Source organism: Daktulosphaira vitifoliae, unplaced genomic scaffold, assembly GCF_025091365.1.
Source record: "Daktulosphaira vitifoliae isolate Bord-2020 unplaced genomic scaffold, ASM2509136v1 Scaffold_1, whole genome shotgun sequence".
Classification (NCBI taxonomy): domain Eukaryota; kingdom Metazoa; phylum Arthropoda; class Insecta; order Hemiptera; family Phylloxeridae; genus Daktulosphaira; species Daktulosphaira vitifoliae.
Window position 1 is genome coordinate 75,567,146 of NW_026099572.1, and position 24,805 is coordinate 75,591,950.

The following is a 24,805-nucleotide window of genomic DNA, read 5'->3' on the forward strand; positions in this document are numbered from 1 at the left end:
CTTTCAATGAATATATTATTTTTTTAATAATTTAAATAAGAATACCATTTCAAGATTAAAGTTAATTGAACCTACGCTATTGCTTTTTTTTTTGTAAAATTTCATACAAATTAAAAATCTGGATTAAAGAACAGAATAGTTGCAATTACAAATAATCTTTAGAAATACCAATCTTATTTATACGTTGTCATTAAAATATATTAGGTATTTAATGTGTAGTGAAAAACAAACATCATTGGTGTTATATTTATTTATTTATTTTAGTAAAAGCATCAAATGATATAACTTTTCAAAAAAAAAAAAAACAAAATTTAAAATGCAATTTTTTTATTATAGGTGTTTATTCTTCTATGTTTAAATGACCCAAATATATTTTCAACTATCAAACAACTGATATTAGCCAATTTAAGCATTATTTTTCACCATATGTGTGGTCAAGAGTATATTAGAAAATGTTGTCACTGATAAATTGATTAAAAGAAGTTTGCGAACTGTTATATCAGAAAAGGAAAATTTATTGGGTATAAAATCCAATATAAAAGTTCAATATGTCATTTATAATAAGAAGACTATCACTGCTATATTGGTTTCTATGTTTGAGAGTATGTCATTTATTGTATATATAGTTGAACGACACTTAGTTTACGATTTTAAATGATTCATCTCGAAGTTCCACATTAACGACTTTTGAGCTTTCATCAACCTTTTTTCTTATAGTATGCTCGTGAATCAGCAAAAGCTATACTAGCTTTATTAAAGTAGACAAAGTCACTTTGTTTATTAGATATGTGAATACTTTATTTTTATTTAATGAGTGTATGAATATACGAATATAAAATTGGATTGTTCTAATAATTTTTGTTTATTCCATAACACTCTTAAAATTAACATAAGTATTAGATAGACTAATTTAATTCCAGATAAAATTAAAAATTATGTGAAATTGAACTCAATAACACAATTATAATATTTTATTTATACTATTGCAATTCGTTTTTTAATAAAGGTTGTATATTATGTATAGCTAGTTATGGAATTATCGTTGACCTACAAAATAATACTTCAAGTGTTTCAAAATATTGTGATTGCAGAAAATTAAAATTATGTGATTATTATTATTATTTTACGATATTGAGACTTTATTACTAAAAATAATATAATTAATAATAATTATAAACTACATGAAATATAAAATGAGAAATGATATACTATAACCAGTCTAAATGTTTAATAAGCAAAACCAACTTACGAAAAATATTTATATGAATTTAATTACAAGTTGTTGATTCTATCTTATTGTTTATAGTAATGTAAATTAATTAAAGTTATATGATATCAGTTCAACGAATACAAATATAATTTAGATCAATATTTTAAATTGATTTTAATGGGCCCAACACTAAAAATTTGACAGGTTAAATGATTGATTATTCGGAACGTTGAGGTTTAAAAAATACAGGTGTTCAACTTACCCTAGTTTTTTTAGCGATATTTTAGTTTAATAAGTGTAGTAAAATATTCTGTTATAACTCTAACCCACTTTACAAGTAAGCAGAATGGAAAGATCATTAAGGCCATAAAATGTTTTTTCACCAAAGACATAATCGAACTAAAATTGTATTGTTTTCAATCTTACATAAATATGGTTCTGGATAAAAAGAGCGTTTTATTTAATTAACCTTCAACTTTTTTTTTTAAATTCCCAAATTATTAATTTTTTTCTAAACAATAATAATGTTAATTATAATTTAGAAAATTATTTTGCGTATAAATCTAGAAATTAAAATATATTAAAAAAACAATATTATTCTAAATACCAAGTGTACACATTTAATAATATTTATCTATTTAAGTTATCCAATACATTATATAAAAAAAAAATTACCACAATTATAACAATGTACTACAAATGGTTGACTATAGTTTTTGATACAAGACGTCTACAATAAACGTAAAAATAAATTTAATTTTTTAAATATTTACACTTGTTGAAGTTGTAAAAAATTAATCACGGTAAAGTTTACTTGTTTTATAATTACCATATATATTACCATTGAGTTATAAATCATTCGTTTGTAATAAAATAAAGCATTAAGCTTTAAAAACAGAAAAATTCCCTTACTTCATGTAAAACTAAATGCATTCATTTTTTTCATAGTGAAGTTAACTTATATCATATGGTTACCCTAAATAAAACATTGTTTTCATTATCTAAGCACGTAACCATAATTTTGGTACCCAGGTAATGTATATTATACGTGCGAATCCCTTTGCATAATATCTAAGTATGTTCATGGTATTTGCACGAATTAAGTAAAAACTTCCCATAACAATATTTAGCTTTGAATTTCGTTATCAATCATAAAGTATTATAAAATTTAACTAAAATTATACTTTATATATTATAAATTAACTTCTCATAGAACATATTTTAGTTTCATAATTAAAAAGTATTTATTTAAAAAGTACTTTCGGATGTTTCTGTAATTTTAAATTGAATTTTTATTATATACAAATAAACAATCATCTTGAAAATTGTATCATCATAACTGTTCTTAAAGATTTTTATTGTTTTTGGTTGATAATTGAATGATTGGCTTTATAAACATACTTCAAAAATTGATCTCCAGTGTTAAATAATTATTATATCACGCAATTAATAATTGTTGTGCATAAAATGAAAAAAAAAAATTTTCTATTAATTACTAACAGTTCTGAGTTAATTTTATAAATGCCCGCGTAATAAACATTATGAATCTCCTTTTACATTAATACATTAAATAGCCAAGTGGCCGTTAAGATTTACATAAAAGTTTATGTTAGACCCATACACAGCCGTTAAATAGCCTACAATACTGATAAATACAGTTTAAAGGACACCATAAGTTTTAGTGTTTGCAAAGTTCTCAATAATCTGTTTGATTCAAAATTTAATCGATTTTCGAAGGATAGTTTTAATTACCACTTGGCTATAAGTTATCACTAAAAGGCGAATCCGGTGTTTAATGATCTGTGAAATAATAAAAACTATGCGATTTTTAACACTTAAAAAAGTACAAATTACATCAATCTGAGCCATAGTGTTAAAATCTTTCCCCTTGATAACTCTCTAGTTATAAAAAGCGTTCTCAAACGATTTTGCTCACTATCCTTCTTCAAATCCCAAATGATCCCGTTACATATAAAAAAAAGTAAAGAAAGGAAAAGAAAAACTATTGAGTTGTTCGCCTATATACATATATAGGGAAGAGTACTCATCGCTGCACGACACCCTGAAGTACAATGGGATTTCACAGTTTTTCAACTCAACGTAGTCTGTCCATTTTATGCTGCACCGTTTTCATTGATAGTGTGAAATCTCGAATTTACTTTACTCACGACATATATCAACTAGATTTTTTCGTAAAGACGCGTTCAGGCGACAAAAGACGATTTATTGCCACCAACACCTGGATTAATAGGTTTCTTGGTACATCGCAGATTGAGGAGTATAACAACAAAGGAAAAAAAAACTGCTAGGAAAGCGGTAGGATTAAAAAATAAAAATTTGAAAAATGTATAATTTAATCTAATTTCTTTTCGACATTTAATAGATCTATTAAACGAAAATTGTTCAAAGTAACTCGAGTTACTTTGAACAGTAAACTTAAAAACTAATAAAAATCAATTTAATGCTAAAATGCAAATAAACCACAAAATTAATTATCTCAATACAATCGCAGATGAAATTCAAACAATAAAAGTAGTAATATTTAAAAACGTTAGCATTTGGAACACTGCAATTAAAATTAAAATTTATGCATTATAGGATTTAGTTATTTTTTACATCATACGTTTATTTAATTACAATGTAATTAAATGCCTAATCATTATAGTTTCTACAGTAGATTTCCATGTTATCTTATTTTATTGAATAATTTTTTTCTTTAAATTACTAATAATTATTTCTAAATAAATTTTTGTATTTTAACTTTAGTACATATTTTATTTTAATAGAATTTATGGAGATTTTAATGATTATTTTTGTTTTTATTTCCATTTTAAAATTTAATTTTATGTTTTTATTATTTGATTCCTCACGCAGTGCATGACTAAATTATGAGATTATGTGCTTTTACACAATGACGTACATTATTAAATCACTCAGCCGTATGTCTAACACAACATGGAGAAAACTTATTAAGAGCATAAAATATCATGTAAAAATGTGCAATATGTGTTGGCCACAAGGTAATCAAGATAACAAACTAAGCGGTCAAGCCTCTTGGATATTATAATTACTTGCTAAAGTTTAATATGACCTAAAGGTAGAAAAGTTTAATTAGTTCTATCAATTTTTTAAAAGCTTTAAACTAAAAGTGACTATTGGCCGTTCATGGTCTTTTGTATGAAATATATACGAAGTGATTAATTAACCATTAATCCACTCAATTACTTATCGAATAAAAATAATTTCGAGAAATTTTTTTTGTTAAATTTGTATACATTTTATTTATATACTATTAATGTTTCATAAAAAGGTATTAACTAACTGATAAATACAAAAAATATACACAGAAAAAACTCTACACTTATATTATAAATATTAATACACGTAATTATTTAGTTAGAAAAACTAAAATACAGTATGACTGAGCCAATTATAAAAAATAGTAAACTAAATTTGTTTAGAATTTCGAATAATGTTATAGTTAAGCTAGCTACATGAATTATTCTACCAATTTTAAATTATGTTGTTGATATATTAACCATATCTATACAATAGTTTTTCCCGTATATATAATTAATAAAAATGCTTCATAATAATTTCCCGAAATCCTTTTGATTCTATAAACAATTGATTAGATTATAATAAATGTATGGCCTTGTAGAGTTTACGGCATGTCGTTCTGTGTTTGTGCACGTAAAACATTAAATAGTGTTTAAGGGTAATGTTGTAGTACTCATTTGTTTAATAATAATTATGCGCACTATAAATGGTGATTGTACGAGTAATATTAGCATTTAATTTTATTGAATTCAACGATAAGAGACTTCATAGATTTTTTCTTAGAAAAACATGTATTATAAGAACTTCACATTCAAAATTTTAATGAACCCTAACTTGGTCGTTTCTGTTTACATCTTCTCTTGGGAGTTACCTGAATAATAAATTGCCGGTGCCAAATCTCTTGCACGAACATACACTTACATGAAAGGATTATATTATTATTGTCGTGCTTGTGACAGTTTAATTAATACTTGTCTATTGTTCGTTTCTGGGCGTTTTTGTTTTACATAAGGATATAATTATTGTCACATGTATGACGTATACTTTATAATAGCTGTGGAATAGAACGTAGGAGATTGTGTTATCTAGTATTATGACTGTTATTTAGGAGTTCCCGATATAGTTTGTATAATATCTTTTGTCGATATCAAAGTTACTAAGTAACTGTTATTATTTATTATTAGAGATAAACTAACATGTCATAAAGATTCAAAAGCCTTTTCACGATTAATTGATTCATTTTTAATTTCATTTATTGATTCATTTTACGGAATAAATTCCATAAAATATATTTGGCAATTGAGATACGCTAAATATTTTGGATGTCTTGTATCAGATAATAATCAATGATGGTACCATTACTAAGTCAGTGTTCGGTACGTTTAATAATTGTGGAATTTGATTGTAGATAATGTAAGATTCGTACTTAGTATATTTGCAACAAATGGAGTTTAGTTTCTACACGTTTTTTTTGTCTTGTATTTATTATACTGATTATAAATTTGCAACAAAAATGTAAAATGATTTGAAAAATACCGAAAAATTAAACTTAAAGACTACAACGAAGGATTAAACGTTACCAAAATTACAATCTTAGTTATAGGTACTTTCGATTTAAGTACTGTCTCTTTATTAATCGACGATAAAAAAAATAATGTAAAGTAGTTTTTCTATAGGAAGATTAATAATGGAGTTCGATTAACCTGATAACATCGTTTTATAAATTATAATTATAGTACTGTAATTTTTCAACTATTTTTAACTGTCATTTTAATTTTGCAAATTGGTAATCAGTGTAAAACACAAAGTAATTTTAATATATGTATGAATAATCGTGTGGGGGCTAACTGTATTTATGTCACATTAACAATTTTATAAATACAAAAGAACGATTTCCATGTTTGATCGGTAAGGATACTATCTTAAAAGAAAATCAGAATTATTAAATATCAGTATTATTTACTCTTTTTTTAAATATTTTTTACATATTCGATAGTACATAATACTCAGCCTTAAAACATATCTATATGCTGTGGTATCCAACATTCTCACATTGTGTTCATGATATGAGATTCAACTAAAAATAAGAATTAATAGAAGAAAAAAAATTCAAGATCTGTTCATTTTTAATAAAGAGTAAATATTTTTTTGTATGATCCTCAAAGTAGCCCTATTTTGTATAAATATAATTATAAACTTAATATTTGTATAATCATTTTATTTTTCAGTTACCTTAACTTTTTTACACCTCAATTTAAATTAATTCTATGATATTAACTAAACTACAAAGATTTAATTTTTAATATTAACGATAAATACTATTAGGACAGAAATTTGTAATTACTTGAAAAAAAATATGTTTTTTTTTGTTAATAAACTATTCATTCATGAAATATTTCTAAATGTTTATAATTTTTATAGTCAATCTGTGATTTTGTTAAAATATATTTTTCATAGAAATATTTCTGTGACAAGTTATTAAAATGTTTCTAATATTTTATTTTTTCAAAAATTACATCTATTTTTGCAACGTTTAATAAAAATTTCAGTAAATTTAATTTAATTTTAAAACTAATGTGTTATTTTTATAAATGAAAAACAACTTTTTGAATTATTCAGTTAATCTCATAAAAAATGAATAATCAACCAATTTAATTACAGTTAAACATTTCAGTCCATAAAATATTTTGTAAATTCATAACAAGTTTTAAAACTTATAACACATGCATTGTTAGCAGATTTATTTTTATAAAACTAAGTTAATGAAATTCGTATTATATTTTTAAGAATGATATAATGTCTTATGGTTTTTTGAAGTATTTGTTTTCTGGATCATATATTTTTGTAAACTTATCAAATTCTTCAGGTTTTTTAGCTCTTATTTTTTCAATTGAATTGTACATTTTTGTTTTTTGAGCATCGCTACAAGTGGAGCAATTATCTTTAATCAATTCCGGTAATACTTCTGTAAAACAAATGTAAAGCTAAATATATTAATTATTAATTGGAATGTACTCCTAATTTTTTAAAACTTTTATATTTTTTATAGGTATAAGGCAATAAATTTCAGTAAGAATTACTTAAAATAAAAAATAACTAATATTTTTACATAGAACCCTATTAATAATATTCAAATATATCGCCGTCTTAATGCAAATATTCAATGAGAGTTACTTTTGTAATTTATTTTTGATTTTCAATTATTGCCATTAAATGTATAAATATATTATTTTTATTTTTCATAAAAATGCTATAAATATTTTAATTGTTTTTTACATTGCCTTAACAAAATAAAGATCAAATATTTGTACATCGTAAGTTCATAAATATTAAATTAAAAAAATAATTATAACTGTTAATGAGTTTCCGCTCTAAGTCAACGATATAACGTGAAATCAATTTAACTAATATAAAGTTAATATATAAACTATTACAAATATGTAATACTAAAACGCAATTTAAAATCAAAGAAAAGTAATTTTTTATTTTTAATTTATAATGGATCATCAATAAGTAAGTATTTTTTAATCAATATTCAATTAGAAATCCCATTTAACTTAACTTTTACTTCGTATTAACGATGAAACACTCAGACTTTCTTACTTCCGTTAGATGTAAGTTACATTCAAACTTCACATAACATGTTAACGAATACTCATTGAACATTCTTATAAATGTCAAAGTGTAACTTCTTTGTATTATCTCAAAATAACATGTATTTTACGTTCAAATTATTTAAAATTGGAAACATTTCAACTTTTACTACTTATAAGCCATTCAAAATGTAACAACATTAAATTAGCTCTTAAAAAGGTTCTTATGTAATGTTAAATTATAAATCACACTATTGAAATATATATTTAGACAAAATAGCACTTCCTAATTCTACTTTTAAAATTTCTTAATGTGATCGTATATCACTACCTAACACATTGGGTATTTTCTATTATTTATTTCATTGTTATTTATATTGGGTAACTAATAAATTATGCTATTTTTCGAATTGGAAACAATAGTAATTACATATTTAATTATAATAGTTAAATCCAGAATTAATGATTCATATTAAGTAGAATAAAATAGAGTTATTGTAAACAAAAATAAAAATTTTAAACTAAATAAACAATCATGATTTGAATATTAAAATACAGAATAAATTAGATCATTTTCATCGGCAAAATATATTGGTTTAACAATTTTTGAACTTATTATAAAATGTTATGAAATCAAAAATGAAGTGTTAAAAAAATAATCTGAACAATTTTATTAATGGATGGATTTTATCTAAATTCTTTCATATAGATCCATAAAATTTATTTTATTATAAAATTAAAGATAAGTATTACAAATATATGATTTATTGATAAACATTACATATAAGATAGTTGGTATATTTCATATTAAATTATAAAGGCTTAAATTATATGTAGTTAAAAATAAATGAATGTTCTATGAAAATCTCAAATGCGTATTTATGGCAATTATTGTTTGTTTAGAATTTAACTGATCATTGGAAAAATAAAAAATAAGTTTTATTGTTAAACAGCTTTATGCTTTATACTTAAAAAATATGAGTTAAAAGACATAAAAATAAAACGAAATACTATTTTTTATTTATTAACTTAAATGAGTAATTATATATATATATATATAGAGTGATTCACTTCTATAAAACACTTGACTAATCGAAAAATATAATTGATATTAATAATTTTTTTTGTGGTTTCTTTTAGTTCAATGTTTCTCTTAATTCATCAATCATTAAGTATTTTTTATGTTTTTTCCTTATATCTTATAAGAGTGTCAACTTTAATTTCTCAAATAAACTAATTTGTTTCATAGATAATATTCTAATTAAAATAACAATTTTTAGATCAGTATTTCGGAAGTTATTGACATGTTTATACCTAGACAGGAGAAGAGTACGACCAGTATATGTCTAGTTATAAAAAATCTGTATCCATCCTTCACCTCCAGTCATTAATTTAAGTGTTAAGTTAATTATCCTGTATATATGTATACTTATTCACATTTACTTAGAATTAGTGGGGGATTATTAACACCAGGAGAAAATTTAAAGTATTTCATAAATAAAATATTTATTATTTTAAATATATATTTAAAGTACATATTATAATAGAGTTAATAAATCAAAATTACCTTAAATTTAAATTAAAAATTGTTATTTGAATAAATAAAAAAAAAAATGAAAATAAGTTTAACCCACGTCACCCTTATAAAAAAAACAGTTTAAGTAAACTTCGATACATTTAGTTATGTAACTAGAATATTAAGAAATGTATTATTCCGTATTGGGAATATATTTTGATAATATATAGTAATCAATCTAAATAATTGAAATAATATATTCAAAACAATCAAAAAATATTTATAGTGCAAACATTTTCAATGTGTATAAAAGTTACAATTGTAAACTTACTTTTTAGATCCTTAAATTGTGAAACACACGGTCCTTCGTTTAAGAAACATTTGAAGTGAGTATTCATTAATCTATCGTTGCTGATAAGTTCATCGACATTAATAGTATCCATAATTTTCATATACTTTTTTAAGTCGTCTTGACTCAACTTCGTATCTTCTTTTGAATCGCATATGGAAAACGACGGAAAAATTAAAAATACAAATATTGTTATCACTGAAATATCAAACATTTTACGGTACATTTTGATGAAAGATAAAATTTATACTTAGTAAAGTGTTTTGCAAATTTATGAAACTTCTTTTTGTTCTGGTGTGTTTATATACAAATATTTTGTCAAGGCTTTGAGATTAATATCGTAAATTAATGTAGCTTAAATGATTTGACTTATTAAATGTAATTGACCACTTAAAAATTTTATTTACGCGCTTTTCTTCAAATATTTGTACATATATATACATTATGTAATCAGTTTACGAATTTAGTTTACAATATTACTGGGTAAGCTTACTAGTAATAATTAGATGATTAAAAAAAATTTTAATTGTTAAAGGGAAATTTAAAGATTTTATAAACTAAAAAAATAATGGACCTGGAAAAAATAACCTGGATTTTATAAAAACATATTTTTTGGAAAATTCAATAAATATGGAATGTATAATATTTTAAATATGAGCTTAATTAAAAACTAAAAAGGAGTGAACAGTTTTAAAAGTATATAATTTTTTTGACTAAATTGAATATGTAGCTTAATAAAATTTATTTAGCTACATATTTTAAGCTACCATTCTACATTAAATGTGAAATAGTTGCTTAAAAAACTGTTTCGATACAATTTACTTCTAGATTGAAATAAAACGTTATTTTTATCTCTTTTTATGTTAACATAGATAAAACAATAAAAAAGCAATGAAGCTATCGAAAAATCCTTCAATACCACTATCGTGAAAATACTTTTATTGATTTTTTTGTGAAATACAAATTAAGAATTATTATCTTGTACATATTTAATTGTTATCCATTATGTTATTAGATGTTTTACTTCATGTTAGATTTTAAATTTCAACAGTAATCGCACTAAGTACAATTAAAATTTACAATAATACTAATAAAAAAGTTACTATAATACTATTAAGTCATAATTGTATTATTGTAACTCTTTTACATTTATCTTATTATTATTACTCTTGAAACCCCTGTGTTTTTTTACTTGAATATAATTCAATAATATGCTGACACGGATGTATTTTCTCAACTGTAAATCTTGTTTACTCATCTAAATGATTTACTCGCTATTAAAATCTTAATTGATAATTGAGATAGACACTATGTTTCTGTCACAGAAGATAGCCGTTTGTTTCCTGGACAATTTAGTCGTTAATTTTCTTGCTAAATTGCGTAGGTTGTAGAAAATCCTAATGCGAGATAACTGCTCTTGTCTAAGATTTCTTATTATTCACAAACATTCAACTGAGTTTTAAGGGAAAAAGCGCACGTATTGAGGATTATCATCATGAAAAAGGTAAAGTGATGGTTTGTACACTAACATTAATAATCCAACGACCACGAATAAATTTTGTTAAGTAAAATTATAATAGTACAATAACGATACGATAATCTAAACTGACAACCTTTGGTTAGAGTTTAGTAGCAACAGCTGTAATCTTCGAGGAACATTATGCTTTGTTTATTGTTACTATCAAAATTCCATGGCCGATCACCGTCGTATGAATATTGATAAGATAGTGATGTACACCATGTGTTATAAAAATACTGAATATTATTATATTTGTATGGAATGGTCCAGAATTTTCTTTTAGTTTCATTTTATGGCCGTATTGATTTATCCTTTGTGTGTAAAAACATTATAGAAACATAAGTGGAATTTAAATGAGAGTTTTAAGAGATTTAACTAGTTTCTTTATTCCTTAAAAATATTTCAATATAAATTTACGTGCAATTTTCATTTTTTTTTTTTTTTGGGTGCAATGCGACAAAATTAAAGAGGCTCCACTAGCTAGAAATGAGTTTAGACTCTGACGGGTCTAGAAATCTGATGGAGTCTAGACTCATCCAGATTGTATTTATACAGAGTTATCTTATTAACGCAAGTCACTTTATTTCTCTTAAAGTCATAATTATCATGAGAAAATAATTTTTGGTATTTTTTAGTTTTTTTTATTTATCATCTATTAACTGCTTTTTTANATTTATCATATATTAACTGCTTTTTTAATTCATCCCATATACCTTAATAAGGAGGTCAATCTTATTTTTTTTAATGGCAACACTTTATTTACTNTATTTATCATCTATTAACTGCTTTTTTAATTCATCCCATATACCTTAATAAGGAGGTCAATCTTATTTTTTTTAATGGCAACACTTTATTTACTGAAAATTATGTTATTTTTGGCTTTAATAACCAATAACTTTTAAAAATCGAGATTCAAGTTTTTTTTTTTAATTTCTAATAACATTGTATTAACTTTTATCTAATGTAGATTTAAAAAAGAAACAATGTCGATATAATTTTTAAATCATTCTAGCATCTTAGTTAATAATTGAATTTTTAAATAAAATGTGTCATCGGCAATGTTTATGTCAACAGTATTACCAATAAAAAATTTCTAATCTAGAAAAAAGTGGGTATAAATTATTGTAATAAATGTTTGTAACTCATTAAATATTTGTCATATGACCATAAGTCATTTTTGTAAGAAAAATACAAAAAACTATTTATTTTGAAATGTTGAAAAATTTTAAATTATAACATTTTATTATTTAAATAAAAATTATAAAGTATAGGATTTTAACGTAGCCTTAGAATACGTAGATAATTTTTTTTATGCATTAATGTATACATTACAGAAAAGAAAACTACAGCGAGTTGTTAATTGTTTCAAAAATTATACAAGTTAAATATGTAATACCTGTTTGAAATTTTATTCAAAACAAAAATTTTCCTATCTTTCAGGGTCAAAATTTAAGAAAATATCTATTGTTTGTTTATTTTTAAATCTTTTTGTACCTAGATATTTTATTGAGAATAATTTAAGTAATTTATCCCGTCACTTTAACTAATATGTATACTTTTTTAAATTAAAATTTAATTGTATGCGTTAAAAACTTAAATGAATGGAAATTTACACATTTTTTTAGAATTTAAAGTTAATATATATCATTCTTACAACATATAAATATAACCACAGATAGCTTTATTATTATTTTAAAATTAATATAGAATTGTAAGGTTATAAACAAAAAACAGCTCATTAAAATAAAAAAATAAATCACATCATAGTAAAATTGATATCTTCTCAGCTTCGCATCGAAACTAAAAAAATGTCAATTATAAATAATTGTATGAATATAAAATATATAAATAATTAGATGAATTCATTTTTTAACCACACTTTAAGTGTTTTAAAATATAAAAAAATATTTAAAATATATTAACATGAGAAATTTTTAATATTTCATAAAATATTAATTTTAATATTTCATAAAATATTAATATTATTATTTTAAAAAAATATTAATTTTTTTTTAATTCTATGTAGTTATATAATTATATTTTTTATTTTAGTTTAGCTTTAATTTTTCTTTTACTGATGACTGTTATCATACATTAGCCTTTGATGTCTTTGGTTCATTTTGATATCATCTATTTGAATTACTAAATTACTTAAGAAATATAATTATAGAAATAACTTAATAACTTGGAAGGAAGTGTTTGTCAATGACGTTAATGAAGGTGTTATTTTACAGTTCAACTAATTTCATGAAAATGGTAAAAATGATTTTAGACAGATAAATCTCTGATGCTTGTAGAGAAGAATGAACAAGTTGACAACCTCAAGGCTCAATTAATTATCTTAGAGAAATTATTTGCCATAAAATTGTCTATTTTGAAAGAAAAATTCTTAAATATAATGAGAATAATTGGTAATTAAATAACAACTAATGTAATATGTGATTTTAATTTTGAAGCTAAAATAGTTTGTGTATACATGTTGCTATTTTAATACCAATTCTATAAATAGAAATATGGTCAAATTTTCAAAATAATATTCCTTAAGAAAAGGTATTTTTAAAAAAATTAAGTTTGGTCCATAACTTTTATTCAAAAATATAAATTTTCTTTAATTATGAGGCTAAGGAGACTTTTTTAAATTTATAAATTAACAGAATTTAGAATTTGTGATCAAAGGTAAACATTAGAATAATATTGATTCATTAGTTGAATATTAAATGTGACAGGTGAAAAAATGATAAATTGTATTAAAATTGATACTGTATTAAATTGAACGAATTTTTTTTTTTTATGATAATATTCATTATTACTTAAAACTTGATTTTATAGCGTAATTAAAAAACAGTTAATTAGTAATTTGAGTGCAAAAATATATAAGATATTATATGTATGTTTGAAAGCTATCACTTAACTGTTAAATCCATTGAATAATAGAGAGACAAACAAATACCATATTATTAAAAGATTTTAAGTCACAATATATTTTAAAGATATAAATAATTAAATTATAGTTTACAATATGTCATCTCTGTCTTGTTTGGGGTTATATATTAAGTACTTACTATATGAGTCATATATATAGCAAGGCAAATCTCTTTTTTTTCTAGAGAATTTTTTTGACCAACAATAATATCTCTGTATAAATAACTTATTTTAAAATTAACAAAAGAAATGTTAGTGCCATACATTTATATGACTTTACTTTATTTAATTAAATAACTTGATTTATCAGGCATGTTAAAATAATTTATAATATATTTTGAATATATATTCGAACATTTCAACAAAAAGTATTTAAATACATACTAGTTAAAATACTTTTCAATTGTATTATTTATACATTAAAATAATTTTTTTTAATCATTTATTTTTATTATTTTTTTAGAAAAAATTCTTCCTTTTCTTCCTCGCCTTAATCCCAACTACTTGGGGTCGGCTAACCTTATCCTAAACTTCCACTTGACACGATCTCCCACATCCTCTACGCTCACATCAGCTGTCCTCATATCGCATTCAACAACACCTCTCTATCTCTTTTTTGATCCTCCTCTACCTCTTTTTCCATCAAAATTAATTTCTACAACTGTTCTGACGGCTTCCGATTCTTCTCTCCTCATAACATAACCAAACCACCTAAGTCTATCTTCTCTAGTTACTCCACTCATCCATCTAAGCATTTTCATCTTTGCTACAATCATTCTCTGCTCTACTTTCTTATCAACTGCCCAACACTCTGAACCATACATAGCTAGTCTCACTACAGTTTTGTAGAATTTACCTTTCAGCCTCATTGAAATTCATTTATCGCATAAGACACCAGACGCTTCTCTCCACTTCAAATTTTTTTAGACAAAATTAATTTATGAAATTTGTGAACAATAGCAGGGTAGTTATCTCAATATTAAAAATTGTTAAAATTATTTCTTCATAAATAAAATTTGTTCTCGTAGACCAAAAAATGTAATATTGTTTTTATGCCTACGAAAAAAATTAATTATTCAAACAATAATATAGTTGTGGAAATTTAAGGCTATATAAGATTTTCATAAATAAGTTTTGCACATTCGTTCTCGGTGCAAGTACTTATATAAGGTAAAAATTGAAACAATAGCCTCTCCGAAATTGGCCACTTTAATGACAATTTATTGACTGAAAAAAAACTGACGATATAGGAAATAGTTAAATTTTCTCGGTACATTTGTTCTAGGATCCACATCTGTATCAACAACGGAAAGTTTAACTGCAAATTAAAAATATGTGTCAGTCCTAAAATGTGTTGATACTTTTGTTTTTAACAATAAAATAATATACAACAAAAATAACGTGATCAAAGTAAAAAGATTTAATATTTCAAATAAAAATTGTAAAAAAAAAAGTATTTTAAAAATATTTAAATACAAATAATTAGATTTATTTTTACATTTTATAATCCTATAATACTTTAAAATCAAATTGAATATAATCCATTTATTTAAGATATTTCTAATATCTTAAATTATTTTTCCGGCTAATCAAGTTATTCGTTTATTTTTCAATTATATCTTCCTTTTATATTATTTAAAATATATTTTTTTCTAAATATTTGTTGTCAAAATCATGTTGTCTGTTACGTCTTCAATTTTTCCTTTTTTCATTCTAGGTTCTTAGTTTTTATTACATAATTATAGTTTACCGAATGATATTTGGTTATGTAAATACACGTACACTTTGATTAAAACGTTTTGTACAGTTCTTGTTAACGGCAGGCGATCCAATGCAGCAACAGCATAATAGCACAATAGGGCCGGTTATGCGGGGCGTGTTTGGTTTTGAAAGATTTATTGGTCTCCATCTCCTCCTCTTGCAGATTTTACTGAGCCTAAAAACAGTGTTTGGCGGTCGATAAAAAATAAAATGTTTATTTGGCCAACTTACCTGCAATCATACTAAGACAAAAACTCAAACCTCAACTATGACAATAAATCTTTTGTTTTTATTATTGTAATAAAACCGAAAGTAATTTTCACATAACTTACAATGCGACTTACAATAAACTTGTAATATAGCAATACTTGCATAATATATTTTTTACATTTTTTTTTTTTTTTTTTACAGAGTTGTTATCACTTTTGATATGAACTATTTAAGCACGCAAATGTGATCAAATAGTGTCATCGGTTAGTGTCCTTTTAGAGATATGGCATGCATCTCTACTGGTCTTAGAGCATGGACTGGAATCTTCATAATCATGCCCATGTTACTGTGCGATACAGGTAAACTGTGTTTTACGTTTCAATTATTTGTAAAAATTAAAATTAGAATGTTTTGAAAATTCAAGTTTATGGAACTGAAAAAGTACGAGACAATATTTTTTTAAACCGATAACAAACGGTCTATTCTATTTTATTTATTTATTGAGTAAACAAACATATATATATATATATGATACATTCAATTTTGCTATAGTGTCTATAATAACAATTCAATTAATTTTCTACCAACGTCTTCAATGAAGTGAAAGTCTATCAGCGTTTACGTTATTATATGAGCGTATACGCCGGCGGGGGTTCGTTCTAGAAAAAATTTTAATTAAACTTAACCAGGACTTCGGGCATTGGTTGCTACTTTTGAGCAGGGTAAATACACACAAGCGTCGAAAAAGTTCATTCCGATAAAATTAATAAAAACGCCCGAGTAGCGGAGTTGGATATAAACTAGCTCAATTACTGGGTCGGGGGCACGTCAGAGGCGCTTGCAAGACGTGTCTGGACCTTTTGAACGTGATTCCGGCCCCACAGGATCTGTACAAAATGAATTTTTTTTTTATGTCCTTAAAATACGAACTTAACGGAGCGTTGATAAAACAGGCTGACAGTTGTGCTCGTGAAATTCGTTACTTGCCCGTAAACAAAACGCGTTGAATGCCATTCTCGGGATACGCTAAATAACATTACCTAAAAATAAATACGAACATGATTCATACAAGTAATAAAAGTCACTTGGTCCGTTAAACAGATAAATTTCCATAATGTTGCTAAAAAATATGTGTAAAATCTATATGACATTCATCAAAATCGTTTGCTTATGAATCTTTATTTTAGTCATAATATTGCAAATAACTCAAGTTCATACTTTTTAGACTTGAGATTTTTGAGTATTGAAAATATTTTATTCCCGTTCAATTAATATTTACGGACAAAACAGAAAAATCCAAATGTTCACATTAGTTTGAAATACGAACCAAGTGTATTTTTCGCTAGAAGTAGAATTTAAACTATCAAATGATAATTTTAATGTGTTACATCTATTTTCCGATTTTGGGAACACTTATTTAATGATTAACACAATTCTAATACATATATATATATATTCAATAATAATTTATATAAAGATAAATCACCTTACTTAATAAATTACACTTGGCACAAACAAAACTATTGGTAATTATTATTAAAATAATTGTTTCTAATCACTAATTCCACACGACCAAACTTTCAAACAATACTGTCAAATAGTTTGATGTTAATTATCTCACACGTGACCAATATATCAACCAATAAATTTAAAAACTCGCCCCCTCTCGTACTTGCATAGTTTCGATATTTCTGTTTAGCACTTAGTCGAACGTGACACGAGAACTCCATAATTTTAAAGGAAACTTTTAGGCTGCAAGCCGCGTTGGGGATTTCCATCGAACAACAAACAACGTCCTCGTGTGTTTCTGTAAACTTTGGTAAACGAGACTGTCGAATTGTTCACAGCTCTCATTCTACAATTGTAATTAAAAATGAACATTAAAAGTTTCAATGATTCCACTGGGTACACATGCATCTGCAGAGTGTCACTATCGTTAATCAGTTTACTCTCCAGGTAGTTTGCATAAATTCAAGTGAATCTGTTTCTCGAATTAAACATTTAACATTAGGCAATTTATCTCGTTAATTATTCATTCCAAAAACGCTAAATATCTTATTGTCTCGGCAGTTAAGGAAATAGACACGTCTAACTAACCTTGATGAGTTCATAATAAGTTTGACGAGAATTATACCGGTTAATTACTACGCCTGTGATTTTGTAAAAATTGTTATATAATTACATGAATTTCTTTGCGTAATTTCTTAGACGAACAATTCTTAAAAAAGACACGCATAGTTAAATTTTTTTAATATTACAAAAGTAAATTAGTCAACAATAGTCAGATAGTTTAATACTTTTATTCAACTAATTAATTATATAAATATTATTCATTGCATATTTTTTATGTTCAGAAAGTATTACACGTATTTACGGAAGCCATTGTATACGAACGTAAGACTCCAACTGTTGTTGTTTTTTTAATATTATGGAATGGTTTTGCTATGATTAATTTAAAAGTAATTTTAATTAATATTCTGTACTTTGATTTTTTATGCTTGAAATGTTAGCATTGTATTATGATGGTATTGTAAGAGATCAAATAAACTACAAAAATTGAATAAAATTGTACAGTAACTTCTACGTACATATGCAAATACGTATAAATTAATTCGTATAGAATACTATTAAATTTACATTTTTCATAAACATAATGAATTTTAAAGGAATATTTTGTAAAAAAAAAAAAAGTTTAATAGTCATACTTCAGGTAATAAATGATTCTAGTTTTTCACCGTATCTTGTTTTTACATATCTATACCTAATTATTAGGTATAGAATTTACATTTTTTCATGTAATAGAAAAACAAAAGATTTTTTTAATAGATTTGTTTGTAAAATGACTAAATGACATTGGTCTAGTGCCTACCAACGTTATCTAGGACTTACTATTGTGTTTATAAGTATAAGTATACATTTACTATAGTTTTATGCTGGACATATGAAGAGCAGTAGTTAAAATCATCAATTAAACTATTTGAACAGTTTACATACATACGAGTAATATTTAATAAAATACAACAGCGCAGAATTTTTTAGTTTATTTTTTAACTTTATATAAAACTTTCGTGGTATTTTTTGCATAATACTAAAAAAAAAAAGTTTTTAAATAAACGATAAGCTTTAACCAAAAGTTCGCAATTGTATTAAACTTTTTAATCCAACCAACAAAAAAGTATAAGTTTCATTAAATTTTATTGTTTATGTTGTATTATGTACAAAATTTGTATACATACGTATACATAAATACTTTTTAGTATTTAAAAGTTTTTTTAGTTTTGTTTAACATGATACTATTAAGCCTCAACTAAATACTACTAACTTAACACAGTGGTCAGAATTTTAATTATAGAAATTCTACCGAGTAGTTTTATGTTTCATTCAAACCTATGAGGTAATTTATCATAAATAATAAAATTGAAAAAAAATAATACATATTTATGCAACTATTTGGCGTCAAAAAAGTAGCATAAGTTATTGTTTCTGTGCTAGAAGATTTATCATTTTTAAAAGATCGTTGAGCTAAATTGAAAAACCAATATCTTTAACCGCTGTGAAAAATATTAAAGGTAGTAATAATTTTACAAGTGCCCTGAACTGCTTCAACAACAAAAAAAAAAAGAAACTATATTTTTATTTTTTGCTTATGTAAAATACAACCGTTTGTCAGTATCTTTTACAGTGAGCAGTTCTGAGTATAAAATTATAATAATTTTCCGTGTAAGTTTACATAATGTCGATTCAATCTGGTGAAGCTTTACCGTGGAGTCTTATTTATCACAATTACCTTCGATGTTCAAACCTATTTAGCCGGTCAAATAACACACTACTAATACTCGTTGACCGGCTATATTTTCCTTATCCCTTTTACGACGGTCTTTGCTTAAATTTTTATAGACAAAATAAATTGAACGTTGACGCAGTAACTTGAGAAAAGTTTATACGAGTGACTATAAAAAAATTTCCACCCTACAATTATTAAGTGAACGAAGACGTTAAACTACTGTAGACATTTTAACTAATAATTAATTAATTTTTTTCTTTATCCTTAATTTTACTTACATGGTAAAATCATTAATTAACAAGTAATTTTTTAAAACCAATGTATTTCATTGGATTTGGTTCATAAAGGTCTTTATCACATTTATTTAATTTTGGGAAAATTAAAAAAAACTTCTTAGTTCTTCATGAATTTAATATTTATTAATGATTTTTTTTTAATAGTGTGCATATAGAAATGAGTGACAACGATTCAAATTTCTTTCGACTCTAAATATTATAGTTAAAATAATAAAATATAACAAATTAATTGAACTACGATCCCCTTATTCCCTAAATGAATATAGGTGTGATAAAAAGTCAATTTCTTGTCAAAATTTACATGGAAAACATAAATAACAATAATTGCAAATTAATTAGTTCTAAATTTTCATCTTTATCCGCAATGTTCGATCAATTGATGAGTGATATGAAAAAAGACATGTGTTTCTTTGAAATGTAACTACTCGGTTATCTACCTTACTTTTCTTTAGAATGACTTTCCCTGTGGGGTAGTCATTTTGAATTGGAAATTTCAACACAGTATACGTCTTCATGCTGAATGTATAAAAAATTAACTCATCAATGAAAGGATAAGCCTTTACCACTCCTGGAAACACACTGTTGTAGGTAAAGTGATGAAAACTGCTGATTCCAAAGTATACCTTATCTTTTTTTTCGTTCTCTTGCCGCTTGTTTCAACAGATATATGATTTCTCTTAAAATGTGTAGTCCACCCACTTTTTGAAATCTAGAATTTCTTTGTCCATAATGATTGCTCAAGTACAAAATATCAATTGATAGTAAAATAACACTACATGTTAATAAGAAAGATGAAATAAAAATAAGAAATAACACAGACAGGATATAGAAATATGAAATTTAGTAAATTCATGTGACCTTCGAAGGAACCTTAGTTCTTTCTCGCATGAATTGAAAAACCAACAAGCTGTTTTCTACACCAAGGAATGTCTGAAGGAGGTCTTTTTTAGCATAAAACGTTGAATCTACACCCTAACAGTAAAAATTCACGATTAAATTATTTTTGCCAAAAATAGCGTAAAGACCTTTTTTACAAGAACTAGATCATTTGTATTGTTAATTTTCCTCATGAAGAATAACTTATAAAAACATAAAAATATTTTTGAGCTTTTTTGAACTTGAAAAGATTTTTACATGGAAAATAATTTGGTTGGATACATAGAACTATACGTATAAAATTTAATTTTTAGATAACAGTTTATGGAAAAAACATTTTGATAGTAAGCCATCTGAAAATGGAAATTTTATATATTAGAATAAGAGTACATTGTTATACCCGAAGATGTTTATGATTTTTTTTAAGTTACCCCCTATCAGAGAATAAAATCATATTTTTACACATGTTAAAAAAATGCATACAAAAATGTCATATTTTCCACTACTGTTATATTTCTAGTTTCATGACAAATTTATTTTATCGTATTTATGTTATAGAATATTTTTACTAATACAGATTGGTATGCTAATTTGAGGTTAAAATATATTCACCTTTTATTTAAAAAAGTTTTTTGTTATTTTAGTGTCAATTAACATTTTATTTTATTCGTTACTATAAGATTCAGTGTAGATAAAAAAAAAACTAATCGTTCTTTTTATAAATTATTTTATTTTCGATTTTCAAAAAAAAAATTATTTTTATAATGTTGATGTTCAATGAATGGAATTTGAGTTGAATAAAGACGTTTAAAAATTGCACAAAGTATTTAGTATTCAAAACACAGATAAAACATTTTGCTTCTTAGTACGCAGATAGATCATTTCCAAACAATTTGCCTTAATATTCAATATAATTCGGTGACAAATGTAGTGCTGCGCGGCTGTTTTTGGCGTAGAATTGCGTACCAATTGACTAAATCGTATCGTTTATTAATTACATGAGGCGAATAAGAAATAAAACTTAATTTTACAATTATTAATAAGACATTAACTTAAGAAAACATAAAATTTTTCGATTGCTTATCAGAATTATAATTTCAAATATATTATATTTATTATGTAATAATTAATTTTGTTTGTTAACTGGTAATCATAAAAATAATTAAATTGATAGGCACCTTATTATTTCAATTACTTTTAATTATTCTAATTAATTATATTTATAACTTTTATTATTTAAGTAAAGCCTTGTATACCAAAAAAATATTAAAATATAACCTATTTATTATTAAAACAGCATGCTATACTTGATAATAAATTTATTCTATTTACTAAAATTTATTGATGTATTTTGCACACGCTGTGCCATAAAAAACTCAGCGTGAAACACTCAGTGATAATTGCTATTTATTTTGAAATAAAAAAACTCTACTTTTAGAGTTATTTTTTTTACTAGATATATAACAAATATTTATTTGAGTTTTCTGAAATAACCTATTGAAAAACCTACGAACCAATTACAATACAATCTTTTAGCGACAATTTTAATCAACTTAAAATGTTTCTAACTAAATATTATTTTAGTTGTAAATAGAAGCTTGTTGCATTTACATATTTGTTTATCTTTTTATTCGCTGTATCTACTTTACATACAATTAAAAGATTATTTTGTACTTTTTAAAGAAAATAAATGATCAGAAATAATATAATTCTGTTATTTATTTTTTGTCTTCCAACAAACAAAAATCAAAATAAAATGAAAACCTTGAAATACAATTATAATAAAATAAATTTCAATTTTACAATTGTGCCGTATGACAGTTTAGCATTAAATTAGTTAAAATATTATCTTATCAAAATATTGGGAGTAAAATGTGTGATATTGATAAACTTCAATTTGTTTCGTTACTCTAGATATTAATTTTAGGAAATGAATAGTTCAATAATAATAAAAGTTATTTACTTAAAATTGGAAGTACTTTAACACGTTATAAAAATAATTTATTCAATAGTAAGATTAAAGAAATGTATTCCATTACAAGTGTAGTTCATTAAAGATTATTTTTGTTCCATTCATATGGTTGCATTGTCTAATCAAATAATAAGCTTGGACTTATTGCTATTGATATATATCAAAATTGAATTATGTATGTCACTAAAAGCTATATGCTTAACAGCTAACGTTAAAGAAATTATGTTTACGAGACAAATATTATTAGGCACGTGTCATTTATCCTACTGTTTTATATGAATATCAGAATAAATGTTCAAATACAAATTATCATATCAAAGTAAGAAATTGTGCTTTTAGTTTCTTAATCGATAAAAATATACCTTAAAAAAGCCCTTTTAGCTGTATTCATTCTCAGTTCACTTTTTATATTACAATTTACATTTACCACTTTAGTTTTTTTTATAATTATTATTTTTAAAATAACCTAAACACCGATAATTGATGTCATAAAAAATAAAAATTGATTAATACACTGCAATATAGTTTTATAACTATGATTAAGTTAACATACATAATGGTAAAAATTTTTTGAGAGTATAGAAACGTATCATGGGAGATATTTAATGGGATGTGCGAGTGTATAAACACAATGAGAAATTGATGTGCGCACTGACATAGATGGATAATGTTGTGAAAATCTGGACGTTTTACAATGAAATTAGATCTCATTAGTGGTCATCATTATTTATTTTCTTAACTAAATAAACGAGCATTAAATAAATTATAAGATTAAAAATGTAACTTGGAAGTCATAAATAAAAGTTTCCCATTGATATACAAGTTGTAATCCATTCTTAAATTGCATATATTAGTATTTTTCGAATAAGAAAACTAAAAACGTATTAATTTCATTAAAGTCCAATACAACACATGACGCTTATGTATAAACCTTGATTTACCATTTTGAGTTGAGTACAATTAAAAATATCAGGACCTTATCGATAAAACTTTATTTCTATCAAATTATACCAGGGAGACTCTCTTTTGAGTGGACCCATGTAAGTGGCCCGAATATGTTTCCGTAAATACGGACTGCCTTATATAACTAGTTAAGGACTAAATCGTTTCTGCTTATTTTTAAAACGTAATAAATTTTGCTATTGAGAGACATAAAAATATTTATCTTTCATATGAGATAAGTTACATTAAGCATAAGTAAATAAAAAAAATTAATTAATTAAATGAAAATATTTCTTAGTAAATTTGAATTTACATTTATTAAAGGGATATTGTTTGAATATTATTAAACTTTTTAATATCACATAATAAAGGTGACGAAATAATTTTCAATAGTAAATTCGTTCAGAATATTCAAATAATATTAGTAGTCAATTGGTATAATCTCTTTTGTTCTCGTAATTATGCAAATTAAATTTCTTAAAACTTTACTTCTGATTTTTATAGTGAATTAGTAATTTAATAAAAACTTTTTAAAGTATAATTAAGCGAACAGAACATGAAGTATTCAGATTTCTCTCTTAATTCAAAACTGTTAATTTGTAATGTTATTTAAATTTATCTTGGAGATTTTCAGAAATTATTTGAAATAATTTTCAAATTGACACGTGCATAAATCTTACATAAGAAAATCTCACCGTGAAATTAAAATTGTAATAAGAAGACATTTCTACACATTTTTGATACAAATTCTCAAATGTTTGATCATTCATTGATTCTATTATATTAGTAGCTTTA

The 24,805-nt window shown here is 24.3% G+C and overlaps 2 protein-coding genes across 3 annotated transcripts in view; one reads left to right on the plus strand and one right to left on the minus strand.

Moving 5' to 3' along the window:
* LOC126896768 (lachesin-like) overlaps positions 1–24,805 on the plus strand; it is a 59,406-nt gene that overhangs the window by 5,013 nt on the left and 29,588 nt on the right. Inside the window, exons 1-2 of one of the 2 annotated variants that reach the window (XM_050669838.1) lie at positions 13,542–13,658; positions 16,342–16,499. In XM_050669838.1, coding sequence (XP_050525795.1) covers positions 16,424–16,499 — 76 coding nt within the window. In that variant the 5' untranslated portion in view covers positions 13,542–13,658; positions 16,342–16,423. Of the gene's footprint in view, positions 1–13,541; positions 13,659–16,341; positions 16,500–24,805 lie in introns of those variants that run through there. The other variant, XM_050669837.1, reaches the window with a different exon arrangement.
* LOC126896781 (ejaculatory bulb-specific protein 3-like) lies at positions 6,210–10,011 on the minus strand. The gene is made up of 2 exons (XM_050669877.1): positions 9,711–10,011; positions 6,210–7,235 (listed from the first exon to the last, which is right to left on the minus strand). The coding sequence occupies exons 1-2, from the start codon at positions 9,952–9,954 to the stop codon at positions 7,072–7,074; spliced, it is 408 nt and encodes a 135-aa protein (XP_050525834.1). The 5' UTR covers positions 9,955–10,011; the 3' UTR covers positions 6,210–7,071.

Bases quoted from the DNA above. Each gene is read 5' to 3' on its own strand.
- LOC126896781 (XM_050669877.1), bottom strand. From the start codon at position 9,954: ATGTACCGTAAAATGTTTGATATTTCAGTGATAACAATATTTGTATTT. The intron at 7,236-9,710 runs GTAAGTTTACAA...TTTGTTTTACAG, and splicing joins ACAATTTAAGGATCTAAAAA to AAGTATTACCGGAATTGATT.